The sequence below is a fragment of the Argiope bruennichi genome, chromosome 8, assembly GCF_947563725.1.
Source record: "Argiope bruennichi chromosome 8, qqArgBrue1.1, whole genome shotgun sequence".
Lineage (NCBI taxonomy): Eukaryota > Metazoa > Arthropoda > Arachnida > Araneae > Araneidae > Argiope > Argiope bruennichi.
The window spans coordinates 110,227,919-110,255,906 of NC_079158.1; the positions used below are offsets into that span (position 1 = coordinate 110,227,919).

Here is a 27,988-nt window from a genome sequence, read left to right on the forward strand (position 1 = left end):
AATCTGGAGTGAAAAAACCTTATGAAAACAGATTTCTATCATATGACAAATTTGTTTGGAAGTGATATACAGACAGTTTTATAATTATTTTTCTTATTTTGGATATATAATTGCAAACTCACATTAAATTTATACATATCTGAAATAAAAGCATTGAACTTCCATATTAGGAATAAATGAAATAAGAATGGGCTTTTACTCTTTTTCTCTAACACTTTCAATTATTAAAAATTGATTATAAATATATTTTTCTATAAAATAATCAGTTGCATGTATGAAATAAATATTATTAAAACTATGTTATTCTTTAACATATATTAAATAATTTCTTATTAAAAAATACACGCAGTAAAATAAAGATACTATTTTTATTCTTGGAGGCAATATATTTCACTACATTGTTTAATTTACACAATTTCACATCCTAATATTTAACACTTCGTCACGACGCTAGTTTATTTCTGATAAGTCTTTCCAATCTTATCACCGGCGATTCAAACAACAAAGTTGTTACCATGGCAGCGCCATAAGACATAACAAGCATACCTATATATAGCAAGACCTGAAAGAAAAAAGTAATAAATATAAATTGTATAAAATATAAAATATTGGGATAATATTAATATTTTATCGAATATAATTGATCAGATTCTTATTCGTTTCTTTATATTATATTTTTATTAAAATCTTTATAAACACCAAAAATTTTCAATAATATTGGATACAAACGTGGATACTTGGAAGCATTGAAATGTTATGAATGTAATAAAAGCATGAAATGTCACGAATGTAATAAAATAGAAAATTAATCTAAAATAAAATATTTACATTTTTAAAAAATATTGAAAGGCTAAGCTAAACTGACCAGTTAATTAAAAGATCACCGCCTAGAACCAAAAAATATCTAAATGCATCACTGAGAAGCAGCATACAAAAAAGTAGTTATATCACTGATTCTCCGACCCGCCCGAATGCACACTGATAAAAAAAATACTGAACGACCGGACAGCAGCAACAATAACAGTGGCGGGATTTGTGGTTGAGTCTTAAGGGCCATGACTGGCCACAGTACAACCCTTGCCTAAGGAAGTACGTCCCGTTCATCGATGGGAGGAGTCAGCCCCCTCCCCCTTTTCGTGTACCCACCAGGGTGACGAGATCAAACCACCATGACGGGAAACATTTCATCCTCATTTCGAGATGCCCGCCTGGGGGTTCACATGCAAAAAAATATCTAAATGCATCACTGCGAAGCAGCATACGAAAAAGTAGTTATATCACTGACTCTCCGACCCGCCCGAATGCACACTGATAAAAAAATACTGAACGACCGGACAGCCGCAACAGTAACAGTGGCGGGATTTGTGGTTGAGTCTTAGGGGCTATGACTGGCCACAGTACAACCCTTGCCTAAGGAAGTACGTCCCGTTCATCGATGGGAGGAGTCAGCCCCCTCCCCCTTTTCGTGTACCCACCAGGGTGACGAGATCAAACCACCATGACGGGAAACATTTCATCCTCATTTCGAGATGCCCGCCTGGGGGTTCACATGCAAAAAAATATCTAAATGCATCACTGCGAAGCAGCATACGAAAAAGTAGTTATATCACTGACTCTCCGACCCGCCCGAATGCACACTGATAAAAAAATACTGAACGACCGGACAGCCGCAACAGTAGCAGTGGCGGGATTTGTGGTTGAGTCTTAGGGGCTATGACTGGCCACAGTACAACCCTTGCCTAAGGAAGTACGTCCCGTTCATCGATGGGAGGAGTCAGCCCCCCCCCCTCTTTGTGTACCCTCCAGGGTGAAGAGATCCAACCACCATGACGGAAACATCTCATCCTCATTTCGAGATGCCCGCCTGGGGGTTTCCACATGCAAAAAAATAGAAGAAAACATTTGTCACAACTAATATCAAATAAAAAAAATTAAAAGCAAATGCAAAGTAGAAAAATAAAATAATTAATAAAAGAAATTAAATTAAGAAGATTGAGGAAAATTTTCATAAATAGTCCAAAATACAATGCAACACTTTTCTCGAACAATAAACATAACTAAGTAAATTAAACTTTTAAATTATATATATATATATATATATATATATATATATATATATATATATATATATATATATATATTCTAATTTTGATATTTCAAAGCTAATTTAAAGGCATTTTAATCTGTATTTTAAATTTAATTGAAGGTTAACGAGTTATAAAAGCCAAATAAAAGCATGGTAAAATAAAAGATCATACGTACAGCGTTAATATGGCTAAAATTGGATAATGTCCTGACTGATGAAAAATACGTTACTATAACAATCGGATGAACAAGATAAGCGCAGTAAGTTAAACGGCTCAGTGGTATCAAAGCCTTCCATGATAGAATACTGTTCACAACTCCTGTAAAAATAAATTAAATTTATATTATACAAAGGCTTTTTAGGTTGTTGTAATTAAAGTAAAGAAAATAATGTATAAATTATCTTATCTAGAGAAACTTAAATCCAGTTTTATTTATATGTTTATAGTTATAATAAAGATAATTTTTATTTTTAGATTCACTTGTTTCACAATGAAACAATGATCTTAAGAAAATTTGCAGTTTCTTAAATTATATTGAAATAAATGAATTTTTTTTTTTTTTTTTTTGTCAAATTGCTTAAGACTTGCACTTTGCAATAATTAAAATAACTAATTATAAATATTAATACAATATTATTTTCAATATTTCAATATTTGTGATTACATCAATTATTATTTCCAATAATTAAAATATAGATCATTATGAATATTTGTTTATTACTTTATAATTATATATTAAATTAAAATAAACATGAAAATTCAGGGAAAATAAAAAATACAGATGATTTTATGTATATGGTTAGATTGAAATATATTCATGTTTCTTATCTCATTTAATATATTTTGATTTCCATTTTATAATAAATCAAATTGAATGGAGCAATTAAAAAGCATTTATAAAGAAGAAAGGAGCTATGTTTACATTTTTAAAGCACATGCCATTTGGAAAGCCTATAACAAATTACAGGTAAGGGCTGAGATGCTTTTTTAAATTTATTGTATAAACCTGGCCTTCATTCACAAACTGTAGTTTGGTTTCAAGCGGGGTAAAGATTCTACTCTTTTTCACAAAAACACACAAGATAAGGATTCTCTCAGACAATCAGCAAAAAAATTCTCTTTCATAACGTATAAATTTATTTTAAAAAGTATTAATTAAAGTACGTTAAAAACTGGTTCAGCGCAATGATAATATTATAAAACATTATTCGCAAACTTGCGAAGTTAAAAATTTTGTAGAATTACCTCAGAATTACCTTAAATAATTTATAAATTATTTATTTTAAATCGAGTTAGCTTTCACTGGTAGTAACTATCAAATTTAGAATCTTTTCTACTTTAAACATTTTATGATCTTTTTATATAATACTTAATATGTAATATCTATATTTTTATTTAAAGTATAATTAAATGATTCTAAGAAAAATAATACCAGATAGTTAACTCACCTCCTTGTCCAATGACACACACAAAAATGACCCAACCTAATCCTAATGCAAATCCGGTTCGACTGAGAGCGTTGTAGAAAGCTGTTTCCAATGTGGTGAGATCTGAATGATACAGACCAAACTGGCAAGTCAATGTTATGCCAGATGCAACGATCCAACCCACCGCTAAAGTTACCTGAAGAAGGAAGTGGAAAAGTTAATCTTAAAAGCTGACAATATCTGCATATTTTAATGTAAATTTCTGCTACAATGTATATGTGTGTTTCTCTTTCTAAAAAATTGATGCTCAAATAATTTTTTAAGTAGAGGGTGTGGTCTCTTTAATTAAGGTGCTATCCCTTTCCAACAGAATAAAATTGTGGTTCTTGGGTAAGCCCAGAATGCTGTGCATGGCTTTAGCGAACAATAATTACAAAATAGTGATATTTGAAATGAATTTGGCATTTTTACTGAATCTATCATGTGATCCTTTTCCATTTTATGATTATAAATCCCTGACATTTAACAATAGGTATCTAAAAATAGAATATGTATTTTAAACGCGTTGTTTCCAATCAATTAAAACCAAAATTTAACTCGGACGTACAATTGTAGTCCTAAATTCACATACCAAATTTCATATATTTAAGGCATTGTGTTTTATAGTTATCCCATTTATATGCCATTGGAAGCACAAACAGAAAAATAATTAACGTATAAATGAATTTGGTCCTAAAATTCAAAAAATATCTACATTTCATATATTAAACCTGTGTATTAAATTTCATTCATTTAGCTCTCTCATTTTTGTATCCGGGAGAATGTATTTTCTCCGGAGGTATTTCGATCAAAATTTGACAGTAATCTACAAATTTGGTGTGAAGACCAAATTTCATCACCCCAGCTGAAAACGTATTTGTATTATCTTTGTCACAGATAGGCAAATTTTAAAATATAATTTTTAACTCAGGAAAATCAAAAGTGAAATTTAGTTAAAATTTCGAGTTTGGATTTCTTTGACAATTGCTATACTTTTTACATACTTCATGTAAGAGAAAGTAAAAATATAGAAATTATTTAGTTTTATTGCTATTTTCTAGATTACAGAATAATTCCTCCGGCTTAAAAAGTCTTGAAATTATTTTGAAGTATTTAGGCATATTTAAAATTCTTCTCTTCCATATTCAACTACTTGTGCGATTTTGTCAATTTTTATTTATATTAAATGACATATCATCAATGGTCGACTGTTCTCCAACATCCCTCATCTCCAAAAGAAATCTCAAAATTACAACTTCACTGTATATTTTTCTATGAAAAAAAAACCCACACCAGAATTTCCTAATCCCAGTTACTGCCTTAATTTCAATAAATTTTGGTTTATATGAAAACTTATGGTCTTTAGGTTCGTTATTATTGGTAATCATAGGTACAACACCATCCATTTTTGAAAAATATCGCGAGATGAAACTTTGGAAGACTCCAATTTCAGCGACTGAATCCTTCTCAGCAATTAATTTCATCATTTTTCAAGCAGAGCTAAGCAATCAGAATTATCTATATTTGTTAAACTACTTTTTTTGAAAGGCTTTAATTCGTTATGATCAGATTTAGTTTATTAAAATTAGCTAATATCAATAAATCAAACTATAAATATGGAGGAACTGGTCTCGAATGGTATAATTTTTTTAAATTAATAAAATGACGTTTGTAATTTGCTAAAGAGCGAAAAACTACATTAGAAATATAATGACAATTATTTTTTATGCGCCATCGAAGATAAAAATGTTCATTGGCTGATGGTTTAGAGGTACGAGACGCGTGAGGATAGAACCTGGTACCTATTAGCTAGCAGTCCAGTAACGATCCAATTTTACCAAAACAGCTGTCCGGGCAGAAGAGCTGTTACTGGCTTATATGCAATTCACCACAATGGCATTACAAACTGTTTTAAAATGATAGCTTTACTTAAAATTTCTAAAGCATCTTGTTAAAAGTCCCAGTAAAATGATTTTGTGCAAATTATTGTTTCTTATTTATTTGATAAGTACAAATTATTAATTCAAGTTCATAGTGGTTCTTTATCTACCTATACTCCCTACACCATATATACGTAATCCTTTCACCAACAAACCTTTTCCATGTGAGAACTTGCAAGAACTCTGGAGCTTTGACAGTTTAGGTATCTGTTTTGAAGCAGAGGGTTTTAGGTTCGAAACTCGCTTCCCCCGAAACCTAGCTGGGTTCCATGACCATAGATGCCCAAGTACGAAAACTGGAAGTTCAAGTAATAAGATATGGAAAGAAAGCGTAAGTGGGTCGCGTAAATATGATGTTCGTTGGAGTCAAATATCTTTTCAATGGAGAGGAAGATTCAGGTCTCGTACTTTTCGTCTGATCGCTGTTCAAAATAATGAGGTCTGTCCGGGATAACTCTTGCGATGGTTTAAAGAGGGTGCAAATATGACGAAACTAAGCAGGATTCAGAATGACAATTGAGGTTTGGAAATTCCATAAAATTATTTTTGTTCCAAGCGACATATGTTTTATTCTGTGCTACTATCTACGTAGTAATCATGCTGATAAATAAAGGATTTTTTTTCAATGAGTATATTTTTATATATATTAGCATATTACAATGGGTAAATATTTTGTACAACATTTTCTTCACCACAGACTGTAATAATGCTATCAAATAAGAGTTTTTTGTACTTATTATTGTACTTTTAATGTTACGTTATCAGATTCTATATAATTATTTAAGCTATTTTCACCCACTGAACGTGATTTCCGATGTCAAGTTCTAGGAATTTTCATTTTCTCTTGATGTCTATTGCCCCTATAGGCACTTCAAGAGAATAACTCCAACAACCCGCTTTATAAAAGAACATCGACAGAAAGTAGAAATTTCTTAATATGAATGCCATTCTCACAGCTGTTGCAATTTTCTTGGGTTAGTGAACTAAGACTTACCCAATTAAGACTAGGTGACTTGTTCCATTTCCTCTTGCATATATAATATGCCAAAAACAGTCCCACTAAGTAAGGTCCTATTCTTGTATAAGGCTTGTAATAAATCTTATCGAAGAAACTGTTGATTCTGAAATCAGAACGATAAATTTATATAATCTGAAACGAATAATTGATATTATTTCTATGAATATCTCTTATAAATAAACCACTTAAATTAATTTAGTGGTTTATTTTCATCTTAAGAAAAAAATATTTATTTATTGTCCGCTGGTATAGCAGAAATACAATACCCCCTGATTTTTTTACATGTTGATATTTTCAATTAAATTTTGATTACCTTACACAATTAAAGATAACATTTTTAATCTTATGTGATGATCAAAACTGGGTCTGAGAATTAACTGCTTTTTGTATTTTATTAACTCCCAACTTTTATTAAACTATTTTATTAACGAGAATGACTGTAAATCATGCTCAGAGAGACAGCTCACGCCTTAAAGATAGTTAATACAGAAATTAGAATGAGGTCTTTAAATATCATTTACAGCACTGTTTATTAATAAACTGACGAACGATTTCCATGGATAATAATTGTAATTACCGGAACTTATTATAAAAAAAACATCACAAAACTTACATGTAATGGTTCAACAGTTTTTGAATAAAAAAGACTTTACATCTGTATTTAAAATTTTCTTTTAAAAAATAATTTCAATAAAATAAAATAAATTATCTGTTAAAAACATCTTACTTGGGCATAAAATTCGGAGCACCCTTGGCTAGCTGTAAATTATTCCCAAATCCGGCGATTATGTCATATTCGTAAGTGAGAACAAAATTGCATGCAAATGTAATCGAAAAGAACAGTCCTAGCAATGAATATCCGATTTTTGGCCACCTGAATGAATGAAACACATTTATATTGCAATATTGTATGTATTTATAGAGCAAATAGCTGAAGTTAATATTTTAATAATACTTAATTATATAAGATGATTATAAAAGAATTCTTCAGTTTTGTTAGTCTCTATATATATGTAGTGATACAAATAAAAAAAGCATTCTATAAATGTAGTGAGCGAGATATTTTCGAAATTTCAATTTTCGGAGCAAGACGTTGCAAGAAGCGTTCTTCTTCATCAAATTCACGTCAAATTTCGATTAGTTTCATTATATTTATATGCTACTTTGAGACAACATGGATCATCTTAGGACGGATCTGGTATCACGGATCTTGAACCACGCTCACATGATGAGAAAGCCACCTAAAACATCAGCTTTCTTCTAAGCTTCTGCACTATACTGGTACTGCTACTACATGAAATATGGGCAAAAGATGTACTTCATGTGCATCCGATCCATTTTACTTGATTCTTCAGTAGAAATGCATTTCGAATATATATATAAAGACGCAGTTTTTAAATTCCTTTTCAAGATAACATTTCTTCTTCTGAAACTATTTATCAGTTCTCAAAGTTAAAAGATGTAAAGTTCTCCAAAAATTATCTGTCAAACCTCATACTGATAATCGCCAGACATTCAAGGCAGCTTATCATCCTTTTCGTTCCTGGTGTAATTTTTCCGTTCATTTCTGTCCCTGCAAACCCTTCCTTCACATACATTCAAGGTAGTGAGCATTAACAAAATTAAATTATTTAATGCCAGTAATCACTCACTCTCTTCTCCGTTTCTACAATAGTTGTTTCCAATATTTCTTATCCTATATTGTCGCAAAAGAAGGGTCCGTAGATAGTCATCGTGGCTCGGTGGTAATGCACGCGCTTGCAACGCACAAGATCAAGGGCTCGAATCCTAGCAAGTCGCATTAATTTAATTGTTGAACATTAATCTGAAATTCTTATTATTCTTTTGTTAATATTCTAGAATTTTCTATAACTTTCTTTATGATTCTAGATTATTCTGTAAAAGTATAAATTCTGAGTTCCACAAGCAGTGGGGTCAGTTCTTCGTCTCCACGTTACGAGTTTCTAAAAGCTAATAAACTTAATATAGTGTTACTTTTTGACCTTTTATTCTTTGCATATTCGTGACAAGTTTGGTGGAGGCGCTGGGTAAAAACCGTTTAACCGTGGATTCCGGTGATAGTGCTCGTTTAAGAGAATTTCCTCCAATAGTTACGCCCGTATACCAACAACTAAGGAGCCCGTCAGTATTTCGGGGATAATCTGGAGAAGATACTAGCAAAGGGCTCAAAGAATACGATAGAGTGGCTAAATTTAACAACTGGGACGACATGATGTGTTTAGTAAATGTTTACTTCTTCCATGACGGCACAGCAAAGCAGTGGTTTGTTAATTATGAGGATGCCTTGAATTTTTAGGAAGCATTTAAAACTGGACTAGCTCAACTTTTCGCTGATCGGCAGAAATATAAGAAGAAAACCAAGGAACGATTAAAATATCGAGCTCAACGAGTAGATGAGAGTACACAGTCCTACACACAAAACATCTTAGGACTTTGTCGAGAGGTAAATCCTCTGATGCCAGAGAACGAAAAGGTATCACACCTGATGAAAGGAGTGGCTGAAGATATCTATCTGGCACTACTATCAAGAGAGATCGCAACAACAGCCGATTTTATAAAACAATGCGACTACATCGAGGACATGAAGCAAAACAGGATCGGAAGACGAAAATTCGAAACACTTCCCAACATGATACCAATGGCCGCTAAAGACGAAGAACCCGACAATGTATCTCTAATAAGCAGAATTGTGCAGGAAGAAAGCCAGCGGATGATTAGACCAACAGAGCAACCTTCGGATGTACATCCACAATCATTGGAAGAGCTAGTACAAGAAGAAGTTGAAAAAGTTTTGGCACCTGTTTCTGCAAGACCAACGGAACGCAGCCAACACATCAGTCAACGCCGAGCTTAACCCTGCTATAGCGCAGAGTCCTCGGTCCATTCCATCGACACAACCTAGAAAAACAGACTTATGGAGAACGACTGAAAACAGACCAGTTAGCTTCCATTGTGGATTCCAGGACATATTGTATGTTATTGCTCAGAAAGAAGAGCAATTTTCTATGACTATAGAGCCCTCCGACAGACTCTCACAGAATTCAATGATTATGGAGCTAGACGATAGAATCCCACAGAATTTCACCCACCCTTCTCGAAGAAGGTTACCGATGTCAATCCTCACCCAGTCCATCTCGAGGTCGATCTCCGACACGTCGCTCAAGATCACCGTCGCCCTATCGCCCATTGAGTTAATTTCCTAGGCGTAGAAGCGAGGAAAACTGAGCGAGGTGATGAAACGATGAAAATCCTCATCTGTCGCCAAAATGTTTGGAAACCACCTCGACGTAATGATAGATAATGAGCCTACACATATTCTTGTGGATTCTGGAGCATCTTTCGCAATCCTTTCAAATAAGTATCGCCAACATTTAAAAGTTATGTTCTGTGATGACAAAAATGTTCTTAAAGTCGCCAATGGAAGTTTTGTACGTCCAATAGGAAAATGCATCCTACGAATTGCCATAAACAACCTAGAATTTCCGTTTGAATTTGTAGTTTTGCAGCGATGATGTTATACTTGGACGGGACTTTCTAGAAGTCTCTCAAGCAGTCATAGACGGTGTGGTCAAAGTGAGCTGTTTTTTGAAGACGTCTGTCAAAAACGCTCAGTGCTAGATACTTGGAAGTTGTATGCCATAAAAGACTGAACTTTGGCTCCACGGTCTTTAACTAGAGTATCAGTATCGGGAGCACATATTGGTAACAACTTCAACATATTTATAGAAGGCAACAGAAATTTACTATTCGCAAAGAATATTGCCATACATCTCTTACCATAATACTAGAGGAGAAATATGCCATGAGAAATGGTTGCATTGCAAGAATCTTTGCCCTAGTGTTCACAAAGTGTCAAAAAGCACTATTTGGGCTTATAGTTAATCGTCCCTTCAAAAGCTCTTGCAATTTTCTAGGCGTTCTCGACCATTTATAGGAGATTCTCAAAAATCTGGCATTCGGATGTACAAGAGAATAAGATTGCTGATCAGTTAGAGAGACAGAATGCTCATGATATTTCTGTTAATATCAAAATCAATTTCCCCAAATATCGCGCTAAGAAAAATATAAAAATGTGCTTCCTTAAAATTTGGCACAATAGAAAGAATCTTTCGAAGGCAACACGTGAGACTATTCTATTTGTATACTACATTAATATTGACTGAGCTTCTTTCAGCTCAAACATTAATCAATTCATCACAACAATGGAACATTTAGGACTCATGGTTAACCGGTATCGCTTATGTTCACATAACCATGGCGTCTGTGGAGTACACACAGCCCTGTAACAAAAATTTCTCATTTCATCAAGCCCAGTGAAGAAACATTATCAACCTGAAGCCAGAATACTGTCCACAACAGAAGATATCTGGAATGAATAGGGTCATTATGAAGATTCTACAAGAAAAGAGATTTAATATCATTGGCAAAGAATAACTTTAATTATATCCATTAATCGAAAAGCGATTCCATGTGATATTTTAAATTACCGCATTTTATATTTTACCATAGACCACATTTTATTTGTATTTCTCTTTTATCGAGGGTTTTTCTTTATTGTGAGATAGTGCAGCTTTATTGCGAACTTTACCAAAATAGATTTCCTCTTGGTAATTCAATGGAAATGATATCTGGAGTTAACAACAAGGTCATGACAGCCGTTAGTTCCGGCATAATCCACGTTCGTGTACTTTTTTTCTCTGGAGATACGTAAAACATCTTTTTTATCATTATTTATTTTCAATTTGATTGCTAAAGGCTAAAATTGGAGAATTGAAAAGGGAAAAGGGGCTTGACTGACTTGAAAAAATCTTAGACAAGGTGATATATTGAATTTATATCATCCAGGCTTCTTGCAATAGCCGACTTTTATGATAACTGAGGGATATTTATAATTTTAAAGAGAATGATCAGATCAAATTTTTATGCTTTTCGATTTTAAAATACAGTTGGAGTCTTTTTTGTAAACTTCTAATATTGACAAAAATAATTCTGAGCTTTTAAAATGAATGAAAATTGCTACGTACCTCCACAAACTGATCAGGAACAATGGACTGATAACATAAAACTGCATGTCATTAGCTAGGTACCAAGACCATGGCATGCACTGTAAAATGCAATTTTTTAAAAAAAATAAATAAGAATTAACATATTAATTGAACATTGCTGAATATCGTTAAAATTTCATTTAAAGTTTAGAAATGACATTAGGATTTCCATTCCATAATGTTCCTTAAACTTGATTAAAATAATACATATTTATAGTTTATGCTGCATTAAAATTAATTAAAAATAACTATGTACAATTGAATACTTAAGCAAAGTATGAAATATCTTATTCATTTTAAAATCTTACTATATTCCTTGAAATTGATATGGTTCGATATTTTCAACTTCAAGTGATTGAATGAACAGATAATTAAAGTAGAATTCAAAATGCTATTTCTCTTTATTTTCAGCTTTCGATTGCAAGTTTGTTTCCTCTTCTAATTTTCAACACGTTAATTTCTCTCTAATTTTTTTTAGTATTCAATATTTAATTCACTATTTATTTACTATATTTGTGTACTTATTAGGATTTATGCGCATATGATTGTCTTATATGAATTGATGCAACTTTATACAAAATTCTAATGAGGTCACTTCTTTTACTTCTTTTTAATATAATAATTTTCTGTCAGGCATATTATTGGTAAATTACCTGCCGAAAATATTTCGAAAATGTTACAGAAAACCTTCTCTTAAAAAAAAGAACGAAAAGAAGGGGAGAATTTATTATTGTAAAAAATTGCTATAGATCGACAGATATATATTTTTTCCTTGAATAGCGAGACATTTAAATTGTTATTCATAAATTACAAAGATGGACTGAATCAAAGCTGACGAAAATAAGAAAACAAATCCATCATTATCATGTTATAATGTTTTGAAATAAAGATTCAAAATAGTTTTTATACATATATTGGAACAGAAAATTTATCTGTCAGAACGCTAATATATATAAGAGAGACAATCTAACTGAGTTCCCTTTTTTTTTACCATCGCAGGTTTACTTTTATAACGTTTTTTCAAATGGACATAGCTTGCTTTCTCTTTCCAATAAAGTTCTTTTTCACTGGAGAACATGATTCTAAAGGCAAAGCGTTATATTGGTGTTAAAATATTTTTTAGTGAAAAGAAGCTCAAGGTTCTTCTCTTTTTCTTTCCAGGGAAAAGTCAAGCATATTTGTTTTTCCTGTAGTTTAAGACTTATTTATAAAAGTCTTATTTTTCTAAAAAAACAAAAAAAAAAAAAAAAAAAAAAAAATTACTGAAAAAAAAAAAAACAAAGAGACGCATTTTTAGCTTACAATTGCTGACTTCTAAAGTCAGTGGGCTTGTTTATGACAAGTGCCATTAGAATCAACAACAATGGCAAAGTATTTCGAAGTATATATGTTTTCATAAAGAGCCAAGCTTCCAAAAAGAATCAGATATTTCATTCAGTACCAGTCAAATAAATATTTATATCAAACTACTGCTTCCCAAAACTATTAAAAAGAAAAATAATCTTTGCACCGAAATATCCTATATTTCCAAAAGATAAAAACTTTAAATGTAATATAGGAAAACTGTCGGAAATTAAATGACGCAGCTAGTTGATCGTAAGTCTGGTCAATTTAGTTCGCGAAGAAAGCATATAATGAATAAATATGAATGTAAAATTATAAAAATTGTAGATCGCAGCTCGTTGATCTTTCTATTTATTCATGTTTAGGTTTAGTCATGCATGGAAAATTCATTGAATTTAAACATAAAAAAGCACGTCTCAGTTGCTACGTGCTACAACAGGCAATAACGCAGTTAAAAAAAGGCGGGTTTATTTTCACCCTCTCTTAACCGTTACACATGGCACTAGAAGATTATATATATAATGAATAAGTTAAAGATGCAGTTGATAAAGAATACAAAACAATTTTAATGGAATGCAAATTTACAAGAATATAATTGCCTAAAAAACATCATATTAAATCATAAACAAGAAAATAGATATATCGGCAAAAAGCAAGCAGTAGCGAGAATAAATCTTTTCAGTTAAAAAGTGCTGGAAGTAATTGGTGTTAGAAAATCTGGGCATTGCACTGTTGTGTGTTTATAATTTTACATTCCACTGCCTCTCAACTGATTTTCTTTTACTTAATTTAACGATAAAGTACTTCCTGCAGCTGTCTCTTTTCATATTTGCTGTATCTATACTTTGTAATAAAAATGATTTTCTTCTTGACGCGTGAACCACTTTTATAGATAAACGTCTTTTAAACCCTCCTGGATACAAACACGAACAGTAAAACATTTGTTCTGACTGCATGAAAGGAGCAGTTTGTTGTTGCCTTCGATAGCAGTTAGATTAAATTCATTTCTTTTTCAAATTTTATCAAAAATTTTCATAATAAATTTAGAAATACACAACGAGAAAAGAAATTTAATTTTCAATAAACTAGTTTAAATGAAACAATAAAACACTTCCCCTTTAATTTTAGCACATTACGAATTCGTCAGAAATTAAAATTCCTCTTAGTATTACAGATGGCTGTGGATGATTATATATATTGTTTAAGTATATACAGTCGTCTACTCTGAACTGATTACACTTACCGGTTGAGAAGTAATGGACTTGAAATTGTTGATATAAAGAATATTCCACCAAAAGTTATTTTTGCATTCCACAATGACATCATAGTCAGGCCAAAGGGGACCAGAACCCAAAAATGGACTAAGAGTTGTGTAAAACGCTAGAACTATCATATATACTGGCGTAAGCCTACACAGTAAAAGAATTATTAACTTACTATTCTTTTATCAATCAATTAACATTGAATATTTTTAAAACGTGCTATTTTAGACATAGAGAAATACATGAATTTAAAAAAGAGTCTGAAATACAAATTTATTTAGTATAATTTTTTGCATTTCTAATAAATACATACATATTATTATGGATGCATTGTAAGATATTTGAAATTTGATTTGTTTAGTTGGAAAGGGGTAAAATAAAATATGTGCTACAATTTTTTAGAAAATCATGTGAAAGATTAAGAATTGTTTAAAACAGTCGTTGTTAATGTCTTTTTAAAGAGCCAGTGGAATAAGTTCACAACGATTTGCGTGACGGAGATATACCATGTAATGCGGACTAGTTAGAAAACTATATCCCTCGCTGTGTAAAGTACGAATTTGATTTAGTAAAGAACCTATTAGCTGTGAATCTGAATATAAATCCGAGAAACTTTTCGCTGTACTTATGAAAGGAGAATTTAAACTGGGTAGACTGACTAGAAAGAGACTACTATTGCTGTTGGTAAACTCTATGAAAAAAAATTTACATTGTATGTTACTTAAGGTATCCGACTAGGTTCAGAGTGAAAGTTTTAAAAAATGATGCATAAACATTTTTTATTGTATCAGATAGTTAAAACATACTTTAAAGATCATTATTAGAAGAAAAAAATACACTCATTGCCGTTAGATTTTGGAAAAAAAGTGCTTATTTAACGAATATTTAGCAAAATTGTCAATGTTAAGAAAAACAAAATAAGGTAAAAAATAATGGAAATATTTAATTTTTATTTTATCTATATATATATATAGCTCAAACTATATAAAATGTAACAGACCTCAAGATAAAAATTATTTTAATAAATAAAAAGTTTATGAGCATTTGAAGTCGCCGTTAATGATTTTTTATCAACTTTTTTCTATGATTTGAACTTAAAGTGTCTGCAAAATATGTCTAAATAAAGCCATCGTAAAATTCGCAGTGTATTACAACCCTAAAAAGTTTGGATACACGCATATTAAATTTCATGAAATTTTATTGAATTGATTTTGAGATATTATTGAATATAATATGAGTATAAGATGAGATATTATGAGATATCCGTGAATCAATCACAGTCTTCAGAAAATTCGTCTACATATTGTACTTATAAAAAAGTTCAAGCGAATGTGCTGAAAACAAATGAAATTTTCACTCCTTTTTTAACAGAAACGTTAAAAATAAGCAAACTACGGCTAAGTAGGCAGAGAATTAATATAAACATATCAAATATTATTTTTGAGAATTTTACGGTAAAAATAAAATAAATTACTCATTTTCGTTTAAAAATACCACTGTTTCCGATTTCATTTTTATTTGTTGCGTATTATTGAAACTACTGTATCTATAATTCTATCTTACATATATTAAAAATAAAGTCTGTTTTAGAATCTACGAAGTTTGGACTTAATTTTCAGATCATAAAAAATTACAAATTTTTCGATAAAAATCATCTTTGCTACCGAAACGGTTAACTATAAAGTTATTTAAAAAAATATTTATTTATATTTATACTTCAATTATCCTATATTTGTTTGTTTTATTTACAATTATAACGTTACTTTAATTTTATAAAAAAATTATTTAATTATTTCTTTTAACAATTTAAAAAAAAAATTACAAAAAAAAACATATTTTTTATTTAATTTTTAAAGGAAACGAAACAAAATATACTAATCAGGTTTTAAGTTGATTTCTTTTTTTATAGGTGTGAAAACATATCTTCAATTTACTCGCCCGAGTTATCTCGAGCAGATGAAAAAAGTTTTATATTATTCTATTATATTTAAAGTCCCCACCTTCATATTCATTAACTGAAATATCTTTTGCACTACACATTTTGTTATCATATGACAATCGCAATTTTTATTATTCTTTTTTCTCAGCTGTCACAAAGACTATTGACTAAAACATCTGCCGTCCAGTCGCATCATCCAAAAACAAAATTCCCCAACAAAACTTTGTGAACTTCCAATAAAAGCAGAATATTTCCTTTCTTTTTGAGCTACAGGCTCTAAGGCCCGAGTTTTTGCGTGATAATAATTAATTACAATATATAGGAACCTGAAATGACTCGGACTAATCAGGGGAGTGGTTAACAAAGTTCCACCTTAAGTTAAGTTATAACATGGAACCGACACTTGCACTTGCATATAAAGGATGTCAAATGTTAAGTATTCTGCGTGAATGAATTCTGTTTATTCCAACTATATTTTTATCGTAGTTATTATCGACGAGATTAAAATTATTAACTACATTGTATGAAATGTTTGTGTTTTGCCGCATGTGTCAAATTAAAAATAAAAACAACAGGAACATTTAAAGGATATGATTCCTATTTGAAGTTTTAACAACAGTGATACAAAGAGCTTATTATCACACATTTGCATTTGTATTATACTCTTTTTTCAGTATTTACATGATTACATCAAAAAATTTATCTTTCTTGAGATTATATTCTTTGTTAAATTTTCATTTGTAATTAATATGCAATGTGACTTTAATATCTGTAACTGCATCTATTGCGGCTTGAATTTAGCCATTTTCACATAATTCTCATTTTGATCTCAACTTTGTAGCTATAGTTTTTTTTCCTTCTTTTTTTGCGATGCTTTATACATTGGATTTTAGAATATAATTTATTATATTTTTTTAATTCCGTTACAAATAATTGTAATTTATAACGTGTAAATTAGTCTATTTTATGTATTTCTTAGACACTGTTTTTAAAATTAATACTAACAGCAAATGAAAAGAGAATTAATATACCTAATTGTATGTATTAAAGAGAGACAATTATAGATATCCTAAAACTGTCGAAGTATTTATGGGCTCATTATTTTGTTACAAAAAAAATAAATGTTTTCATACACGTATGAATGAAATATACTTTTCGAAGCACACATTTGTGACTTGAATAATTAATAACTTTAATTAAATACAGTGAACCCTTTTATTATATAAATTAACAATGTCTATTTTTGAAACTAAAGATTGCAAAATAACAGTTATTTTTCTACAAGAGGGTAAAAAGCATGTTACCAACTTTCGGTAAGAATTACCTTTCCTTAAAATTTAGAAATTTATTTAGTAGGAAGTAAATCAATGTTTTGCTGATTGACGAAGGAAGTAGTTTTCGCACGAACTGAACAAAACATACAAACTGTATAAATGAGTCAAGGGATTTTATCCTCTACCATAATAGAAAAATAAATTTGAAATCTACCAATTTTTTTTACAATATACATTACATTTTTTGCATGAATACTTAATTAAAATCATACCTTATATATCGATGGATGTAAAAATAAAGCCATGGAATTTTCCCATCGGTTTTCTGGGCTTGTTGAAAGTATAAATACCCAATTAAGAATCCACTGGAAAATAAATTATTTTGAGATAAAAAACAAAAAAAAAGTAATTTCATGCCATTTAAAAAATTGATCTGATGTAAGACTTAAGACGTGTAGTCGTAAAATACGAATTATGGGTAAAATAACAAAATAAGATTTTTTAAAGTTTTAATTTAATAAAAAAATTCGTACAATTTGATTTAAACGGCGACCGCGATAAGTCGCCATATCCGGTAAAGAAAAGAGCTAAAAGTAGCCAAACTGAGAGCAACCATACACGGTTTCACTTTGGCGTTATTCTTGGCGTCGTTTTAATTGCCGTGGAAATCAAGATGTATGAAATATTCAATAAAGATTTTAAAAAAAAGAGAGAGAGAGAACAAATTATGTTTTTTTTTTTTTTTTTTTAAATTTCAACTTCAAGAAAATTTCAAGAATCTATATAATAACAAAATTTAAAATTATCTTTTAAACGAAAATGATAATGGATTTAAATGGCTTTATAGAAGTGACAGTCATAACTACTCACCTGAGAACAAAAAAGGAATCTACAGAAAAGAAGCTATTGAGAATTACTTGAAATGTCCATCGATCAATTAAACCGATGGCCTCGGCACTATCATCTGCAAAAAGAATCGGAACCAAAAATGAATTAAAACTATGGTTATTTCTAGCATAATAATTATTAAATATTATATTTTTCTTATTTCAACGTGAATGTTATTTTATCGAATCAAGATAATAAATTCAACATTATCCTTAATGAAAAAAAAATTATTCTACCTTTCTCACTTATTACAGATATGTAAATTTGGAGAATAACTAAGCCTTTTATTTCAAATCATATCTGAAGTTCAGTTTCATAAATTTAATGCTTTTGATAAAGGAGTAATTTAATATAAACATATCTTAAAATACAATACTATTAAAGTATTAAATGTGGTTAGTTTAATCATTTTCCATAGTTTAGTTTTTAATTTCTAATTCGTTTCTTTCAATATTAAGAATTTTTGAAATTTATTTATTTAATTCATTACCAGGTGATTGAACTAGTTTGTAATTGTGATTTATTTAAAATTATTGAATTAACTCAAAATGTTTCTGAAAATATGAAATTTAGTATACTGCTATCAAAAACACACGTATGTTGAATTCCAAACGATCAAACAAGTCAGGAAATGTTTGCAGAATTGATTCTAAAATTCCATCTTTACAAAATAATTCATTCAAAATAACTCCATTTTCTGAAATAATTCATTTTAAATAAAAGCTATTAAAAACAAGTCTTGTTCCCTGAAATATGAGCAAATTTAGGATACATTTTCGTCTTTCGGTAATTATTATTAACTCAACTAAAGAAGATTATAAAGAAAACATATGGAAGAAATTCTTTAACTTTTCATAAATTAGAGAAAATTATGAACTATTTAAAAGGAAGCAAATAATTTTGTACATGCTAGGCAGAGATTATTCTATAAAGAAAAAATATTATAAAGAAAGCTTTAAATATATAAGCTAAAGAAAGTATACGACTACAAAAAATCATACGACTATATGAAATAAAGCATATAACTATGCATATGCTACAGAAAGTAAATGACAATAAAGAGAGCCATAATAAAGAAAGCACAATAATGACGATAATAAAGAAAATACAATTTTGTAAACGTTAGAAATATGATACATGATTATGTAAACGAAAACATATGACAATGTGTAAGCAAAATAAAGTTTTATGACTATAAAGAAAGGTAATTATAGCTAGAAAATGCATTCATAATTTAAGTAATTTTATCAGTAAAATGGGGATGAGTGCGTTCTTATGAAATACGAATGAAAAATAAACTCACTACTGAAATAATATGAAAATTTTAAAACTATTAGTGCTCATAGATGAAAAATAAATTAAATTCAAATATTATTATAAATTCAGTTGTTTTGGGAACATTAGCCATTAAAATAATATGCATATAAAAACATCAGACATACTGGAGGTTATATGTAGCAGGAAAAAAAAGAAGAATACGATAGTTTCTATGATCTAGCGTATTTAGTTAAATCCATATGCCAAAAATAAATGGGAAATCCGATTGCTTTCATTCATCAAAACAGTTCGGAACATCTTAGTAACTTCGGCGATAGATGAACATTTATGTTTCGTTTAGAAGGAAATTTCCAAGAGCCTGCCAAATAGCAAAAAGTAGTCGCTGCTGAAACAAACATAGGTCAGTCAGTGTTTGGATAAGGTTGATCAGAAGTACAGTCAAGCTTTCTTCATGCAGTTCATGTCCATAATCTTGTCACACTTTACCGCACTATGCCATTTCCGAGCACAATGCAAATATTTGAGGTTCGAACTCGCAACGTTAGGGTTCATAGCCGAGTAACAAGACCACTAGACAAAAGTGCACACGCGTGTTCGGCAGTTGTTATCTGGCTTATGTAGTTACCCCCGCATGTCAATAAACTTTTACTTGATAATCACTATTTATCCTGATCTATTATTTTGTTTCACTTCAATTCTATTTTATAATTTTTGTTTATGGGTTTTCTAAGTAATGGATTTCACTCATCCTCGAGAAAAATGTGCAAGGATGCATGAACCTTATGCCCTGCTGCACTTCAGCCGTCCGGGGCCTCCAAGGAAGCAATAAAATCATTCTACGGGATGTATTTTCATCGCGTGGCCTGGGCCGATACACCTTGCAGCATTTCGATAGGATGTGTTGCAGAAAAACGAGAAATGGTGCCCTTTTCAAGCATTATAATTATGATTATTATAATTTCTTTATACCACGCATAAGAGAAAGTAAAAATGTTACTTTATATGAATTTTTCCTATCCTTAAACTTTCGACATTATTTATATTTCTTAAAATTCAGGAAAAAAAATTGAAGAATAAAAAAAAATGATACTTACTTACAATGGAAGACATAGACGCATACGTGTGGCCGAGAATGACCCAGGTCATACTCAGAAAACGAATGCCGTGGAGGGAAGGTAACTGCCCTTCAGCACTAGCGGTATTCAGTATTTTTTGGCCATTGGTGAAAATACAAAAACAGTTGAAAAATGGCTTGCTTTTCTCTATACCAGCTGAAATAATTTTAATAAAAACACTTAAGAAAACATTTTTATAAAATAGGTTATTTTTCTGTTCTCCATTCCATAATTTCTTCTTTTTTTATTTTATTTTATATTTAGCACCTAATTTTCTATTATGAGTATTATCAAATCTTAACATAATTTTTTCTCAAATTCCTCGCATAGATTTGAAGTTTAATTAAAAATAACTGATTAACTGTTTATTAAGGTCTAAAAAGATTTATATGCTACATTCTTACCAAAACACATACTTGTGCAAAATTTAAGGTCTCGAATATATTTAGAAGGAAGCGCCGAATTGATAACAAAATAATCTTTCTAAACATGAAATATGTAAAGATAAATAAAAGTATGTAAAATGGAAACCGAATTCTTCATTGCTTTCACTCTAATATTTTCAAAAAAAGGAGTTTTAGGAAAAATTTAACTATAAATTAGTAATATTAAAATTTAACTATCTCTATGAATTGCAGCTTTTCTTAGATATTGCACCTTTGCTAATGAGGTGATTTCATAAATTTATGGAATCAATGATTAAATCTGTATTAGCATTCATATTTATTTAGTTATGAATTTGTTTACTTTGGTTTTGAAAGGCATTATTAAAATCTATACAATTATATTTGTTTCGAACTTCCTTGTAAAGCAAACTTTCTAAAAAAGCATTAATTAGATTAATAATTAAAATAATACAAATAATATAAAATTTAATAAATTTTTTTATAATAATTACATTAAAAAATTGTTACATTATTTTTCTCTTTCTAAACTATTCAGTTTGAAATAATTAATGGGATTTTAGATCATAAAAAAATAATTGAAGTTCGTTACTTTTATATAATATTCAGTTCCATGATTTTCTCATTTTGAAAACTAAACAGAAAGCACTCTGTGTATTATCTCAGCATTTTGCATGACGTATAAGAAAATGAAGTTACAATATTGCACTGTTGTGATTTTAAAAATGTTGATGGGAGATTTTGATGTTGATTTTCTTTTTCCAATTCTTGATGTAACGTTTATTTTGATGCGAGCAATTAAACTCACAGAGAAATACATTCTAATTTATCTAGAATTCTAACAGCGTCTTTTCAGTTTATTTTTTCCTTCACCTCAACTGCTAAATGTTTATTATTAATTTCCCTCCTTGGAAACTATAAATGCTACTTAAATTATTTTTTAAGGTTTTTAGACAACAATTTCACCAGTAATTTGTAGCTGAAATTTGTTAATTATTAATAATTAACTAATTGAATAATAAATAATAATATAGTAATGAATGTCATTTATTAATCATTAATGATTAATGATGTCATTATAATTTTGATTGTATTTTTTTGTACTACAGCTGCTCATGTAGTTTCTATTAACCTACAATCGCATCTCCATGCAGGGCTTTATCACAGCGATCTTAAAAAATCTTGTGAAATGTGTTCTCTTTGTCGGTCATCGTTATATCTCAAAAGTAAGTGAGATTCCTCATTTTGTAGCATTAAAAAATCTACGGGACTGAGAATGATCTAAGGAAGTAATTACTACCACGGTTGGAGTAATTTGACCTTGAATCGTGTCTTCATGCATGACGTTATTTTAACGGTCTCAGATTATTTTTGAAAGTATGTTCCCTTTATTTTATACATCAAAAGGTAAGTGAAATTTCCTGTTTGTAGCACTAAGAAATACAAGAATGAGATATATCTTGGTAAATAGTTACCAACCAGGCAATACTCTTTTCTCCTCTGTACCAACAAGCGTAACATCGTCAGTCTCCCCTTGAGATACATTTTCCACATCAGAAGAATTAACCGCCTTGCCACGATCACTGGAATCACACTGACATTTCTTAGAAAGCTTAGCCTTCAAATAATATTCCAGTGCAGTTATGGAACTTCCTATCAAAGTCAGAAGAGCAAATATGGAGAGAAGACATCTGAAAAAATAAGAAAAATACAGATTGACCAAAATATTGTTAGCAATCAATAAAAGTACAGAATTTAATACAAATATATTGTACAACAACTATCTCAAAATATTTAAAATGCCGTTTAGAGTACAATAATTGTGTAGGAATTACAAATTGACTACACCGATCCACCCTAAGTCATAATGATTAATTTGAATCACTGGATCGCAGCTACAGCATTTGGGACATCATACGGACCATCACCGGACACGGTACAACTCTACACATGGAAGGTACATCCCACCATCAGTAGGAAGTAGCCGATAATATAACATTTCTGGACCCACCGGGCGGCGAGACACATCGGAAACTTTTCATCCTCATATATGAGGTGCCCCTGGTGGGTAATAATTGTGTGAAAATTTTACATTTTGTCATAAAACCATTTGTAGCTCCAATAAATATGATGACATGTAACCACAAGGAAATATCAACATCCTGCTTTATTATCTGGAGTAATTTGAATCACTGAATCGCCACGAAAATTAAAAAAGAAAAAGTTATAAATGCCTTATATAACAATTATATATGGCTTAAGCATACCAAACTCATATAGAAATAGGAACAGCCACCGGAGGGGTGGGGGTATTAATCCTCACATCATTTTGATCACGAGAAACGACAACCAACGACCATATTGGTAACTTCTCATTCCTATGCCTGAGATGCCTTCCAAAGGGATTATGAAGCTGTATTGCTCAAATTACTACCAACGAAATAATATTCTATAGCAGTAAATACGAAGTAGTTTAATCCACCAAATAGGTAAAAATAGTTTAAAAAAGAAGAGCAATGTGACTTACAGGCTTTTTTTTTATGAGGGACTTAATAATAATTACAGATCATGTTTAAAATTGCAGACTGCACTTAAAATTTGTAAAATTGATTGGTATATATCTCTTTAGAAAGATTAAAAGAAGATTTATTGGAAATGAAACATTTTTTTTCTAAAGGTTTTTGTTGCTGGGTTTCTTTTAATCATTATATCATGTAAAAAGCTAAACATATCATAAACTTTATATTTTGATTTTTATTTATTTCCAGTTACGATTTCTATTCAGTATTTTATTATAGAAATATTTATGGTTAATAAATAATTGAGAGAAAAGTTCGTTTTTACCCATGATTGCAGACGGAATTATAAAATCCATAAATTCATATACTTGATAGGATTTCCATTCTATTGTTTACAATACATTATTCTTTTTTAAAAAGTATTTACACTTTTTACAAATTATAATAAAGTTGTGAATTAAAATATAATAAAATTATTTTGTAATTTAATCAAATTATATACACACTTAAAAAACAATGAATAATTAATTACATGACAGCAATGGCTCCTGTAGTTAATTTCTTCGGCGGAACTTTGCAATTCAATGTTGCGTTACTAAATATTGACTCCAATCTTTCTTCAAAAATCGAAAATGAGTCTGAAATATTAAGAGGATTAAGAAATATTTTCTATTATTCTATAAAAACACATTAGCTTAATAATTTTAAAACTAACACAAATATTTCTAATATTTAAATATTTATAAAAGTTAAAAACAATCTGATGCAGCAAATATTTAAACAAGAAAAATAATGATTTACAGGAAATGCAACATTTCTATTCACATATTACTTAGAATTTTTGCAAATAATTAATGAATAAAAGGATGCAAGGCAGGGCAGGCAAGAAACCCAGTAATAAATAAAAAAAGTATAAAATAGATTTATTAAAATGTAACTCTCTTATTTACAACAGCATAAAATTGCAATACAATGAACATTTAAAAAATGCATTGCTCTTGCTCTTGTTCATAAAAGCATAGAATACAATATCTACAACTCTATGTCAATAGCAGAACAGGAATAGAAAATCAGAGCAATATCGCGAGTAATATACACTAAGCAGCTAAATTGTTATGACCATCTCCTCCACACAATGTTGGGCCACGTTCTGTCCTTAATACTGCATATATTTTTATTGGCATGAATTGTATGCTATTTTGGCAAGTTGTATAAGGAATTTGAGACCATATTGGATAAACTACACTTTCCAATTCCTTAAGATTTGATGGTCGTGGATTCAGTTGTCTGATAGACTCTTTGATCTCTTCCCATATAGTTTCAATTGGATTGAAATCTGATAATTGTACAGGCCAACTGATCGAGGTAAAGTCAATGTTATGCTCTTTCAACCATCTGCTGATAACTCTAGATTTATGACAGGGAACATTGTTTTGCTAGAAGAATTCCACCCCCTGCATGGAGCATCATTAACATAACATGATGTAACAGGATGCAAAATAACAGGATGTAATTCATTTCCAATAACTCCTAAATACCCTTCGGCATTCAGATATTTTTAACAATTTTCAAATGCCCCCATACAATGTCAATTAAACATCCTTCAAACTATAATATTGTCTCTACCAGTTTGAAATGTTGTAGCAATACAGTTGGGAGTCCGTGATTTTTTGCTATTTTCTCCATGTTCACATCATACTATCTGAATCTCAGGTGTAATTGGTGTAATCATCATCCTACCAGGTGTAATTGAAAACGCGATTCATCGGAGCATATGCCCCTTTTCCAATCATCTACTGCCCTATTCTTTGTGCTCCTTTGCGAACTGAAAATGTTCAAGGCAGACAGTAGAGGTTTTCGAACAGATCCTCAGCTTTCATCGCCTATACGGTGAAATGTGCAATGAACAGGTCGTTTCAAGATCTTAGCAGTTGCTCCTGGATTTAAATTCCTCGCAATGTGACGTGTTGTAGCTAACTGGATAACTCTCGTCAATTTCCTTTCAGATCGAGGATTCAGTAGCCTGCTATGACCACAAGTCTGATGCTGAGACAAAGTTTTCTGCTTGATAGTCCACTCTCTGTAAATATTAACAACTGCTCTCGAACGCATTACAAGTGTAATCAATTTACTGATACTGGTTGCAGTGCTTTGAACGCCTACAATCATTCCGCTTTCAAGCTCAAATTAATAGTTTTTTCCCATTTCTTCGCGAGCAACACAAAGTAATTGGTGCTTCACTTGTCCTGCTACTGGTAACAATTTGAAAGTATGGCAGATCTGCGTATCAAGGGGACATAATAATTTGTCCACTCAGTGTCTGTTTCAATATTACCATATTAATCTAAATGTAGAGTTCGAAGTGATAATCATATTTAAACACAAGTCAAATTGAAAGTTCTGATTTCTCAAGTTCCCTATCTTTGACATTACCAGTTGACAATTTCCAAAAAAAATATTTAAAAAAAAACCCTTATATATGAAATATAATTTAGCATTTTTTTACAGTCTGTACTTACCATTACTTTTATAATTTTGTAATATGCTAGAGACAGTTCCATTCGGATTGCAAGAATCGGGTAAACACACAGCTGTAGATATAGGAATAGACTGGAAGGAAATAATAAAAAATATCGGATGATTACAATACAACATTCTACTAAAGAAAGCATGCAGAAAACTCAAGGATAGATATTTATAAGCATAAGATATTTATCGTAATTAACTATTTACTTTTATAGTATTGTCATATGGCGACAGAAAGGAAATAATAATTGAAAGAAATGTCAATATTCTAAGAAATCACAATACATTTACAACTTACCACATTTTCTAATCTTAAAGGAATTTGGAGAGTGCAGTATTTCCCACGGAAATTTCCCACGCTTGCATTTTTCTGGGACACAGATTGAATACCAACACATTCGTCATATGCCCCAAGCCATTTTATGTTCCCTGCTAAAATACCACTCTCCGGTTTGCCATAGGAATCCAGCACTTAAAAATTGAATCAAAAGATTTGAATATTATTTTCAAATTTTTATATGAGAAAAATTGAAAAGATAAGTGATAAATTTTAATATAAATTAAAGTTGCAATCAACAACAAATACTAATAATTACACATATGCATGTATTAAGTTGTGAATTAGAAATTTTTTAATGACTGTAAATTTTAAAGAAATGCCGCACTATTTGGCCATGAGAAAACAAAATACTTTGCTTTCAAAGCTGCAGAAAACATTATGTAACAAATAACTGAAACAAGCGAAACAGATTTGCATTATTTATTTCTAGGTAACCCTAGGATTTCTGCATGCAATTTCAATATTTTCGATTACATACTAAGGATTAAGAATTACATGCAATTTCAATGCTTTGGATTACATTACATGCTAATATTTACCTTATATAATAAATTAGAATATCAGCTTATAAGTATTTATTTATATGCATATAAACATAAAAAAAGATTATATATATGCATTAGAATATGTAACAAGATTTAAGGATTTTATATTTAGATATTAATATGTAATGCGCTTAGATTAATTCTGATAATAAAATAATTTCATGAATCAAATGTTTAATAAAAATAATAAATCCATCGTTTTTTATATAAATTCAATTCATACCAATTACAAATAAAATGCAAATAAAATAAAATATTCAATAAAAATACTAAATCCAATGTTTTTAATATAAATTCAATTTATATCAATTACAAATAAAATATAAAATAAATTTTAGAAATATAAATGTACGGTATAGATATATTTACTTTTAAGTGCCCAGTCTCCAGGAGACCGAATGTTTTCATACAGATATTTCAAATCTTCAGTGCACTTATTTGAGGTAACATCAGAAAACGAATCCGACAAGAATTCTGGTTTAAAGGATTCCGAAAGAGACTTTTCGAATTCTTTTAGGAAATCCTTATCCTCCACAGAAATTGATTTCAAACTTTGAGATATATGGACATGTTCTGCAGATTTCTTAATTAATTTTAGTAAATCATAATTATGAAATAAATCTTGATTTCTTCGATTTTGGTAACTGTCAGCAAGCGAACTATGAATATTAAGAACAAGGAAAATAAATATTTCATAAATAACGAACTTCATCTTCCAAAACGTCCGAATTTTCAATCGGAACACTTTTTCTTTTCTCAACACCATAAACAAAAGAAAAGAGTTTTATTTGTTTTTGTAATTTAATAAATAATGAGAATCTATAAAGCAACGATAAGATAGTTGGAGTTGCTATCAAAGCGACTAACGCACCAAGATATTAAGCATGTGATTGCTTGAAATATAATCTTTAAACAAAATTTCCTTTTGTTGTTTCACGTATTCGTATCATAAAAAAGATAACAATTCGAATAAAAAT

At 30.2% G+C, this 27,988-nt stretch overlaps 1 protein-coding gene across 1 annotated transcript; it reads right to left on the reverse strand.

Moving 5' to 3' along the window:
* Positions 1–371: 371 nt before the first annotated feature.
* Positions 372–27,813, reverse strand: LOC129981150 (nose resistant to fluoxetine protein 6-like). Its single transcript, XM_056091854.1, has 15 exons — positions 27,381–27,813; positions 26,425–26,597; positions 26,120–26,210; positions 24,133–24,238; positions 22,561–22,772; positions 20,657–20,833; positions 18,267–18,360; positions 17,669–17,761; positions 14,165–14,330; positions 11,557–11,636; positions 7,239–7,385; positions 6,488–6,614; positions 3,536–3,710; positions 2,263–2,405; positions 372–562 (listed from the first exon to the last, which is right to left on the reverse strand). The coding sequence occupies exons 1-15, from the start codon at positions 27,775–27,777 to the stop codon at positions 443–445; spliced, it is 2,301 nt and encodes a 766-aa protein (XP_055947829.1). The 5' UTR covers positions 27,778–27,813; the 3' UTR covers positions 372–442.
* Positions 27,814–27,988: the final 175 nt, after the last annotated feature.

Excerpts from the sequence above, each read along its gene's own strand:
- LOC129981150 (XM_056091854.1), bottom strand. The coding sequence starts at position 27,777 with ATGGTGTTGAGAAAAGAAAAAGTGTTCCGATTGAAAATTCGGACGTTT. Across the intron at positions 26,598-27,380 it reads TGGAGACTGGGCACTTAAAA|TGCTGGATTCCTATGGCAAA; the intron begins GTAAATATATCT and ends TCAATTTTTAAG. Across the intron at positions 26,211-26,424 it reads CTTTAAGATTAGAAAATGTG|TCTATTCCTATATCTACAGC; the intron begins GTAAGTTGTAAA and ends ATTTCCTTCCAG.